Below are 11948 nucleotides of genomic sequence, written 5' to 3'. Positions count from 1 at the left end.
GGAGACAGGACGAGGGGAAACGGACATAAGCTGCAGCATAGGAAGTTTCGCACGAATGTGCGTAAGAACTTCTTCACGGTGAGGTGACGGAGCACTGGAACAGGCTGCCCAGGGGGGTTGTGGAGTCTCCTTCTCTGGAGATATTCAAGTCTCGCCTGGACGCCTACCTGTGCGACCTGGTGTAGGGAACCTGCTTTGGCAGGGGGTTGGTCTCGATGATCTCTAGAGGTCCCTTCCAACCCCTACAATTCTGTGATTCTGTGATTCAAGAAAGAGGCTGGAAGATCTTAATCTGTATGGATTTTTGTTGCTAAAAGTGACTTAGTGAGGCTTTCTGTGTGTTAAGAAATTTCAGCTGCAAGCACTTGAGCTCACAGGTAAAGAGATAAAGAGTTGGGATCCAGCCAAACCAGCTGGATTATCAGCATTACGAAGCAAAATCAGCTGGTTTAATACAACCTCAGTTGCACAACGTGTCCTCAATTGTTTTTCACTGGTAATACTAATTACCCCTATAAAGAAAAGGTTAACAGGTTTTGATGCTCAGCTGATACAAACCAGTTCCACTTCCCCAGAATTAAACGTCAGAGGTGTAAGAAACAGGAAGATACAGAGCTGGGGGTACTGCAGCAGATAGAGACACCTCGCTAGTTCAGTTTGACTTGCTCTTTATTCAGTTGAGCACATCTACCTTTTAGAAGAGAACTCCACCATCCTGACATTTGTTTGTATCAGAGAGTGAGAGAGACTTTGGCAGGAAAGGAAAAGGTGGGTGATGGCCGAATGCAGAGACAAAGCAACATAACTCTGTATTTGCAGACCTCCTCCTTTCCTGGATCACCTCTGAAGGTGAGACTTCATTTGTCACATCCATAGTTTCAATTCTAGACATTCTGTTTCTGAAACTTCTACTCGAGGCTTAATTTTTGAGTATTGTGTAGGCCTTGATCAAGCAAACCCCAATTAGTGTTAGCATTAATTCACATTTCCCTGCTACAATCGATTAATTGTCAGAGAGAAAGAAAACAAGAAAAGAAAGGCAAGTGAACCAATTAAGAACACGACACTTGAGACTACCCAGTGAGATCATGCTCAGCCTTTGAAGACTTTGTTGACTACTATAACAGGTTTAAACAACAGGAAACTGGACTTGGCTCACACTGTTTCATACTCATGATGTATACTGACTGCAGTGTTAAGGTACTGTGCAGCAACAATTGCTTAAAATCTGGTACATTTAACCAGCCAGGAAGAAAAAGCTCACCTTCAGCAGGTCACCCTCGGATTATCAGCATGAAGAGCTATTCTAGTACATCTAACAACTGCTTCGACATTGTTATGGCAACACAACTGATTAGATATTACACACAGCTCTGGTTTATCTCTAATCCCCAGCACTCATTATGCTTTTATTGCAAAATACACAACTGTAGCATAGGAGTATAAAAGATGTGATTTAAAAAGATGTAGGAGGAATGCTGATATTAGCTGTTATTATTATCCACAGCATTCCTTATTAAATTTAAATGATTTAATTAGAAAATGTTTCAAAACTAATTGATTAAGGATGCAACTAAGTAGAAAAGCCTGGAAGAGCATATGGCTGGGTGACTCTCACAGAGTGACCTCTAAAGCTCAGCTACACTATACACCCTACACAAACAGTAATGTTAGCATGCAAACTAATTTAATTCTACAATTACAGGCACCAGACCAAAAAAAGGTCTTCATTGCACAGATACACCACTGAAATATACTGAAATTGCAAACAGTGCAAACAGAAATATGCTCAGATAGACACTGATGTATTGAGATAACCACTGTTATTTTTTAAATCCTAATCTCCATTAAAAGTCTGTATTTATGAACTCTATTCATGTTGAAAATACTTCTGCCATCGTTAGGGGGGTGATTTCTTTAAGCTCAAAGATTTTAATTCTTCCATTCTAAAACCAAGTACGACATCAGTGAAACCTCCCACCCCAGACATCAAGGAGCAACGCATGTACCAGACATGCACAAGCTATCCCTTGCTGAGACAGAAGGGTTTTAAGCAATAGGATTGGAGAGAACAGTGTTTCTGCCTTGTCACAACAGGCAAAGTGTAATTTATACACTGAACTCCAAGTTCTCTGAAGAAGTGTTCCTTCCTGTTTGTCTTTTATGGGATTGTATTCTACATTACCTTCTTTTACACCATGTGTCACTCTGAAGATGAAATACAGCACAAATAACCACAATTAAAAGCTTACCTGGCCACTTTCACCATCTTTGGATTATACTGCTTTAGTAGAGACAGCAACGTTTTCATTGTTTTCCCAGTATCAATGATATCCTGAAATTAAAAATGCCGTGTGAGAGAGAGAACATGAAACCTGTCAAAGCAGCACTTCAAGTTTTTAATGCAGAAATTGCTCATCTGCAATAACACGACAACATGCTGTAATAATATTGTTCATCATCCGGTATAAGGGATATGGGACACCACCTCGTGCTTAAGCCACTGTGCTCAGGAAAGAGATCACAACAGTTAACAATGGTTCTTAATTCTTATGGATAACTACTACTTCAAAAGCATGAACTATGATTTTCCTGGCGCCTCTGGCAGATTTTATGGCTCGTGTTCCTTGCAGCAATCAGACAAACAATGTCTAATTCTCACACTATAAGCACAGCGTCCATCTTGCAGCTGAGCTCAGAGACACTTGTATACAACAGAAAGAAAAGGAACATAAGAAGGGAAAACAGTCACAACTCTTAATGTAATTAAAGAAAAAAAAGGAGTGCAATTTACGTTAAATTTTTAAAATAAAGAAAGAAACTGTACTGGTAATATCAGGGTGCAGTTTGACAGTTTCTATTTGGATACACTAAACTGAAGTTTGATGCATCACTTTAATCCCACTTACTACATATACAAGCAGAAAAAATAGCATATGACTCAAAACTGAAGCACCAGAAATGGATATTCTATTTGGACTGACACATCACAAGATGTCCAGAGGGACAGTCCTTACCCTGGCAGGAACATGGATGTTTATTTGAAGTGAAGAGGCAGATAACACAGAAGTAGCAATGCCTACTCTATCATCTCCTGATTTCTGCTTATTTTCTCAGGACTCTCAATTAAAAAACATCAATAACACATCGATGTCAACAGAGCACCTGTCAGCTATACCACCTTTAGCAGCTAAGGCTTTTATTTATGGTTATCAACTCAAGAAAAAGATAGACATACATGGATAAAAGCTGATGTATAAACAAAAGCAGCCATTTCTGTGCTCTCAAGTCAAAACAGAAGTTATAGTGACTTCGTACTATTTGATTATCTGTTTTTTGGAGGCAAATCTCCATTTCATGGGGTTTACTGCACATCAAAGGGATGCTGTATGGAACATCTTAGTGCCCTGTGCAGAAGATACTGTTTAACTGCAACAATGGTGGTTGGTCAAAGGGCTTATATTTGACAATGCATAAGATGGAGAGGTGATGCACTGAGCAGATGAGAAACTAACCCACTTAGCTGCCTGGCACTTTAAAGGCATACATTCATCTGAAATGGAGCAGATACACAATTAAATGCATCTGCCTATCTGAAGCAAAATACTCTTTGAAGGAGACCACTGGTCACAGATGACTGCTGTATACATACTAGTTTGGTTTTAAAACTGAACATGCTTCCTGTGGAATAATATGACAGGAGAAAGAGCTTTCTTTCTGGTTGCTGAACTGGTTGCCACTGCTGTTCCTGTGCTTACCAACAAAGCCACTCCCATCACTTGGAGCCTAAAGACATTGTTACACTGCACATTCATTTTTCCTGTCTAGTGCTTCTGCTTCCCCATCCTCAAATCAGCCATCTTATTCAAGAGCATCCTCTGAACAAAGCAATGCTGTCCAACAATAAAAGAGGTGTGAAAGCCAGAACTAAGCAACCAGGAAATCACACTCAGCTATAGATAGTGTTGCCAGTATCATCCCAAGAACAGCAGCAAGACAGAGATATGGGAATCAGCAACAGCAAAATGTTGATTAGGAATCAGCATTCTTCATGTCTCTATTCTCTAAACAAATCATACACAGGGCTGGGCTTGTCTTTGTTTCTCACTATTTTAGGATATTCCCACCAGGAACTTCTTTCTGCTCTTCAGCTTAACTTCCTAGCCTGCCAAAACACTAACATGCTTAATTTCACTTTGCTCAGGTCACTTTTTAGTAAGAATTTTAAAAAGTAACAATAAATCACGATAGTAAGAAGTGACAGAATCACAGAAAACTCTGAAGTGAAACACAATACTTACTTCTACAATTAAAACATTCTGTTGGAAAGAAAAAAAGATAAGAAGAATCAATTAGTATTTAAAGAATACACAATTTCTATATATCCTATAACTTATTAGTTTCACTTTTAATGCAGTTAAGTATTTATACCATGATTTATACATATCTGGCCATGTAACAGTGGATCCTACTTAGCTCACATTTCCGATGCTGCAGTGACAATCAGCCTCAGTATCTCATGCTAGGTCTGAAATGGTCTTTAAATTCTCATAATGCAAGGAGTGTCATGCTATAAAGCCAAGCAGTTTTGTCACACCTATGGCCTTCACACTGAGATGCATCACAATTTTTTACAGACTGTTTATATGTAATCAAAAGGGGAAAGCAATGAAGCGGAGGCAGCGGTGTTTTGCTCACAGATACCCAGCTCAATGACCTCTGTACAGCCCCTGAAGAAAAGGAGACTCCCAATTTACATTCTCTGCATTTCCCTCTCTCTCTGTTACCTGTAACAGGACCCTCAGCTGCTAACCCAGCACGTTAGGTGCCTAGGCAGGGTGAGCTCCCTTCACTACCACAATGAAACATCAGCACAGTAAATAAATAATGCCACACTCTTCTAAAGGTAGCTTGAAGACAACAACCCTGACAGGATTGCTCTTCTCCACAGAGAAACAAATACCCTGAATATGGCTCATACTGAGGACACTGAATATATATACATTTCCTTTTAAGTTGAAACTAAACCAATGGCTCTGGTGGGGCTTGTGCATGTCACAAAATGACAGCCATGAATACTTAAAATGAAACATATCCATTTTCTCTTAAAAAAACCCCACTCTATTAACCCTTAATGTTAAGAAAGCACACAGTCTTTGTCTGGATTCTTTGGAGTTGTTTCCTTTTTGGTTTCTGTAAACACACGAAGAACCATACCTTTCCAGTCAAGGTTGAGAGATCATCCCCACCAATGACTTTTATATCTCCAGTTGACTGATCATTCTAATAAGAAAGAGAATGGTGAGCATTAGCATTACCAGAATTGAAGTCATCTTTCTTCCAATAAATACCCAAATTGCAAAGTACATAATGAACCAGTATTCATGCTACCAGTAGCACCTATTCACTTAGAAATTACAAGTGAGAATAAGAAAAATAAGCTACAAAACAGACAGAGAAGCATGACTAATTATTTTACGACAAAGGGTAATAATGATCTAATAATTTGTTGTAGAAATTAAACTGCAACACAGGTTCCCAATGCTATCACTACAACAGTGCTGTTTCAGCAGAACAGGGCTTTGACACAGTCCTCAAGGAGCTGTTACATAGAGAAAGTGAAAAACAATGACGAGGAGCACTTCAGACCTCTGACATTTATTAAAGCTGATTTCAAACCTCGGCAGTGTCTCACATCAGATGTGCTAAGCTCACTGCTGCACTACTTATGGGTGATGCCATTATCCTACAATTTAACCATTTGATCTGAAAATTTGTATCTCTTGTCAAACTCTCTACTCATAGCTCTTTACCACGTATCTTCCCTTTAGAAAGAAAGCTTTTCTTATTTTGCTGCCCTGCATCAAAGCCTAAGCTTGCTGCATGATCAGTTCCTTGCCAAAAACCAGAAATAGTAGATAGAGATGGGAACACAAGGAAAGAGGTGGCCACATACAACCTCCTGCTTTCACAGATAGGTATTCAAGGACAAGTATTCACCTGTATGAATCGCAGAGAAAACCTGAAATGTTATCTATCATACACAAAAAAAAAAGAAAAAAAAAGGAACCAAATGGTTTAGAGAGATGCAGACACTGGCTATACAGTATGTAACACAGGGATTACAGTAAAGAGAAAAAGCATTGAAATCCTTTGGGCAGTGATGTCAGTGCTCTCGGATAACGAAGCGCTGACAGCTTGAGGGGATGTAAAAGCAGATGGTTAAACCTGGAAATACTTCCTGTGTACCATTCCTACAGCACAATACTGAAAATCCCCACCCACAAGCTAACTATTAGAAAAAGCATCTTTACAGTTTTAACAGTATGTTCTAAAGATAACAGCTGTTGGAGTTATACTGCTCCATTTGATGAAAACATTCGGCTGTTCCAGCACTTCCATAGCAGCAGAACAGAACCAAACTGAACAACATAAATAGTGCTGTGCTGAAATAGTCCAACAACAGGCTGCCCAAACCATCCCAGCAGATATGCACAATGCTGCTGGGTGCCTGAGACACTGCTTAGACAAATCAGAAGAACACGACTCGGTGAAGTGCTGCGTTCATTATGCTGAGGGGCAGCTCCTGCCTTCATCCCGTCTTACAGTCATCTGAAGTGACAGCTTCTTTGAGCTCTTCCTTGTTTATGTTGCAGGATTCTCTCTTATCTATTCCTCCACTAACACAGAGTCGATCATTGTCCCATGGAAGCATTGTTCCTTATGAAAGAAAGATGCTGCAATTATTTGTTCCATTAGAGTGACGGGCACAGATGATTGCCCAGCACTCAGCACACACATTAAGATGAGTTTCCTGGTCATCTCTCTGGCTTCAAAGCAACACACTACAATCAAAGGAGAACACCACAGAACTCTGCAGAACACTGTAAACCTCTGGATTGTGCATGTTCAAATTTAAAGATCAGCAGAGAACAATCTGACTAACAGCAACTTTCCTTCTCCTTCCCACCGAGAACCACACAAATTGCTACACCTGAACACAAAACACAAATCGTTAGTGACATATTTACCTGCACTCCTATGCGGGCACTGAGCTCCAGAGCAATTAAAGGATAAAAAAAGGTTAACTAATTTCCAATGCTGGTTCTAACCAGCTTTCCACTGGAATGAACTTTGTTTAATAATTAAGCAATGTTTTAATTATCTTCAGGCCTATTACTTCTGATTTCAGTACTGGTAAGACTTTACTGCTCTGTGGCTTAGCACAGAAGAGATGTTAGATCTGTTTTCGCTGCGTCTCCATTGTCACTGCTGGAAAACAAAAACAACACTGCACTGCAAGATCATAACTCCTGACCAGAGACTCAAAGATCACCTTTTCCAAAAGCACTGAAGTTCCTCACACTGCTTGCTATGAGGCCTGGGTAGCACGAGACCTTTCAGAGCGCTGCCTCCATCAGCCCAACGAGGTTCTACCTCAGCGTTGCTGTGCTCCACCAAAAAGCCCCACCTTCCCCAGTGATGTGCAGCACACCTGCTGGCCTCTGGCTGCCCTTCCTGACTGCACATCAGCGACCTCAGTCCACCTCTAAACACAGGGGGCTGGTGAAATGCCATGCTTCTAGCACAAATAAACTGCTTGTCAAGAACACGGCGATCCAGTTCTGATCACAAACAGTCTCTCCACTTCTTAGCAGCTTGCCAGATCATTACAATCCATTTGTAAGCACTTTGAAAGCAGGAGTCGGAAGCGATGATTAATCACAGCATGATTATCTCCATATTCTTTGAGAATTATTTCTGGGTGCAGTCACACCACAAACTTTGCTTTATGAAACAAGTAACACGTAAGCTTGCAAATATTAAAAGATGGCTTTCAAATAAGAATAGCACGTCAATTGCATTGATTTTAGAACCATGATACGAGTTGGGCTGCTTTATTTGAGCAGTTGTGGTATTTTTAACATCACACACCCGGCCTGGCAAGGCAGGCAGCACGACCAAGCAATTGCATCCAAAGGCAATGACAGGAGAGCTCCACTTCCAGCTGCCTGCTACGGTTTGTGAAGGTTTTCTCATCCCTAAGAATGCCAAGTCCTTCGTTTAGTAAAGCATGAATAGAAACTATGGAGCCAATCTAGCACTGCAGGACTATTAATAATGGAAAATCTGGTCAATCAGCGACACACACGTTTCTGTCAGGACACTCTCACCCAGTCCATCAAGCTGTGCAGCCTAAAGAATACAAGTCTGGATATTAATAACCACCTAAGAGAGTCAACAGCTATGAAATGCTCATAAATACTGCCTTGGGGGAGGCATCAGGTAACTGCAGCTCCTCCTCTGCAACAAGAAAACTTCCCTCTATAGAACTGGCTGGCAAAACAAAAACCCTGAAGCCAACACCTAGAGCAAAATATTCTGCTTAGACAGCTTTCTGTGCACATTTCTCTCCTTTCTCTTCATTTAATCCTTCCTGCCATCAAAAACAAAACAAGCTTATAATTTCCATTACTTATTTTGCTGCTTATTTCCTGAACAGAATCAAGGCGCCATCATTTTGGGTGACAATAAACAAAAGCAGCAGCATCAAAGCACTGCCCAATGCACAAAGCTGAACAAAGAAAGCTTACTTGGGAACAAGACTTGCTTTTCAACATGATTTTTTTTTTTTTTTCAGGTGTTTCACAACATTTTTCCAACAGTTTGTTCCAAGTTACTTAGGAAGTGGAGAGAGCAGAAGGGTGCTTTTAAATAAGTTACTGGATGTGACCCTTGAAGAAAGCAGAAGGTAGAAATTTCCTTGCCAACAAAGGTGGGACTCATCATTTCCTATGCTGCTCAGTGTTGCCCTGCAACAGAAACATCCAGCTTGCTGGCAGGTGCTGTGTGGGCACGTGGTGGCTGTGTAGGATGGGCAGAGGGAGCCAGAACCTTCTGCAGGGAGCAGAAAGGGAGCACCATGCAGCTGCTGTCCCGTGCAGTGAGCTTCCCAGCTATGTGGGGATGGTTTAATGAGATGAATGATGAAGCTGAGTTTCTAATTTAGCAACCTCTGTTTTTTCTACTCGAGCAGGCAATGCTCTGTGACTGTGACAACAGCTCACACTGCTGACTTGAATACAAGGGTGCTCAGACACAGAACTAACAGCATAACCTTCGGAAACAACTTTTTTTGATACCACAAAGTGAATTTAAAAAAGCATTAACAATTTCCACACTACAGGTGGTCTGACAGACGACCTCAAAAATACCCTCAAACATTATCAAGAAAACACAAGACTCAGCTGCTAAGTCAGCAAACAGAGAGTGCTCGCATCCGCCCCTTCCTCTGACCTACACAACAAAATCTCATACTTCCTCTATCAAAAAATTACCCATTACCTCATGCTCCGTTTTCCCATGGAGTTGAATAGAATCATAGATTTGCTCAGGTTAGAAAAGGCCTTAACGATCATGAAGCCAAGGCAACCTGCACACAGTTACTAAAAGGTAGCACCATACTCTGTGGCTACTAACCATAAATCTATGTGTAGGAATCTAGTATTTCCTTAAGGCCATAATTAATTTGTTCACTGTTCAGCTGAGCAAAACAAAAGATGATAGAGGGAACTCGGGTACAGCCATGTTTGCAGTTTTCCATTCTTTCAATCCAGTGAATGATGTCTGAGCCACATCAACACTTCTGGAATTTTTTTTTGGTCACAATATTTGCAGGACAATCCTCTGTATTATTCACAGCATTAGAGATGAGGAAGAGAGGAAATTCTTGAACGTATAAAGGACACAGCAAAGGCCTCTTTGCTGTAAATGAGGTCTTTACTGAACTGAGGATGTAAAGACTAAAAGCAAATAGATTACACAAGATAGGCAAAGAACAAGTTAACTTGAGACTTTTTTCCCCTCTTCATTCTCTCATTTTTTTTTGTATGACATGGGCACATCTAGGCAAAGTTTTCATTATATTTAGTCACAATACTAAACCGTCTGTGCTGTTAACTAGAAGTTAGTTTATATAAAAATGGCAGATTATTGCAGATACACTTACACAGTAACTCTTCAACCTAATGAAGTCCACAGTCATGGGGATTGATTTGTCACTGTTTCTGTTCAGTGCTTTGATGTAGTCTAACAAATCAGCAAAAAATTTATAGCCGCCCTTTAGTACACAGAGAGCTACAATGTGGTGTCCTCCCATGCCCTTCATAATTTCACGTGCCAGTCTCTCTGTCCTACACAAAAAAAACACAAGAGTTAGCTGTCATAACACATTCTATTTGCTTACCATTGCAGTATTTTGTCTTGCAAACAACAGCAGCAAACACATGCAAACTCAGAAATGGATTTTGCTTAGAAATGTTTGCCTACCACTTCAGCCACTTTTACACACTACTGGCTAACCCAGTTTTGCTTTTCAAGGTTAATCAAACAGTAACGCTGCCAAACTCCTCTGTTTTCATACTTTATGCTCAGCCAAAGCAAATCTTAACACTCTGAAACTGTTTCACTGGCAGATAAGCCACATAAAGGTGTTCTCCCCTTTCAAACATAGGTTCAACCTCCATGCAAAGAGCAAAATAAATCAATACATACAGACAGCAGCCCTCACTGACCAAGGAGCAAGAGAACTGTCCAACTGTAAATGAGAGCTTTATATTTTGCCAAGCTGCAAATCTGTCCCAACTGCAAAGCACAACAACAACAAGGCAGAGCAAGAGAACACTGCACTGTTTTTCTGCAATCATTGTTTCTAAATTTGTACTGCAGTTTATCTTAGAAAGCATGGTATGCATTTACAGAGCAGCAGCAGGTTACTCGGGGAATGCCCACACTATAAACTTTACATCCATTACTCAATGATGTGTACATGGTCCAATCTTTTCCTATATATGGTCTTCCATTGCAAAGTTATTACAGCATTTACAATTTAAAGAAACAACATTTTATAGGAACATTTAATCTAATTGATCAGCACTATGCACAATCTAGAAGCATTCCCATTCTTAAGACCTCTCAGAGATCTACTCAGAACCGCTCTGAATTTGCTGCTCATTCTAACAGGAACTAGGCAAGCATCACAAAGGGAAACAAAACAAGATCTTATGTGCTTATGGACCCATTCTTGACTGCATGAGATAAAACCTGCAGAGCACACCACAGATTTCAGCAACCACAGACGACAAGGTTGGACCCACCAGCAAGCAGAGGATGCTGGATATTGCTTATCTACCACAACACAGCGAAGTCTACAATGGTGTGATTAAGAACTTACGATTGTTAACATCCTAGGGAAGTTCAAGAGAGTCTAATTGTTTCAGGCTGAACTAGCACAACAGGTAATGTGCTCTCATTAGGTTCTAAGAAGGTAAAACATCAAAGAAACTCCGTGAAGGCATCGCGGTTGCTACATACCACCTTGTTTCTTTTGAGGATTATGACAAATTTCCAAACAACTGTGTAATTGCAAAAGCACAGACTCTTAGAAGCCAAACAAGAAACAGTTAATTAACACATGTACTACTTAGTCTCTAATTAAATGTAATCTATTTAGACAGTGACCAGGCAGCAAGCTATCAGTGGCAGTGGAATCAGTGCAGTGTCTGAAGGCAAACAAACCTGTCCATGATGAGCCCATGAGGAATATAGACTTTCTCCAGATCATCCGCATAATGTTTCGGTATGCAGAACAAGTCCAGGTCGTAACCTTGTTCATCATCGCCGATCTGAAAAGGAAATCAGGTGAGATTTCTACTAAGACTTACAGAAAGCCTGCAGTGAGAAAGTGTAAATCTTTTGCTTTACCCAACATGTTACACTCATTGGGATCACCTGACTTTTTTCCTCTACAGAAGCATTAGTCATGGTGAACACAGCAGAAAGCGTCAGCTTGCAGGAGTTGTCCGAAACACTGCATAAAAATGAAAGCACTACATCCTGCCTGATCTTATTTCATTGAAAAAAACAAGCAGCTTCATGACACCTTTGAT

General features: G+C 40.5%; 1 protein-coding gene across 1 annotated transcript in view; it reads right to left on the bottom strand.

Annotated features, from left to right (window-relative positions):
• The window catches only part of HPRT1 (hypoxanthine phosphoribosyltransferase 1), a gene marked incomplete at its 5' end in the record, with an annotated part of 15532 nt that extends 3839 nt beyond the window's left edge, over positions 1–11693 (bottom strand). The window contains 5 exons of the mRNA XM_010715191.3: positions 2253–2335; positions 4302–4319; positions 5218–5283; positions 10010–10193; positions 11578–11693. Of these exons, the coding sequence (XP_010713493.2) occupies positions 2253–2335; positions 4302–4319; positions 5218–5283; positions 10010–10193; positions 11578–11693 (467 nt within the window). The remainder of the gene's footprint in view (positions 1–2252; positions 2336–4301; positions 4320–5217; positions 5284–10009; positions 10194–11577) is intronic.
• Between the last annotated feature and the right edge of the window lie 255 nt (positions 11694–11948).

Source organism: Meleagris gallopavo, chromosome 9 (assembly GCF_000146605.3).
Source record: "Meleagris gallopavo isolate NT-WF06-2002-E0010 breed Aviagen turkey brand Nicholas breeding stock chromosome 9, Turkey_5.1, whole genome shotgun sequence".
In the NCBI taxonomy this organism is placed as follows: domain Eukaryota; kingdom Metazoa; phylum Chordata; class Aves; order Galliformes; family Phasianidae; genus Meleagris; species Meleagris gallopavo.
Note: the sequence above shows the minus strand (reverse complement) of the source record. Positions and strands in the feature narration are given on the sequence as shown.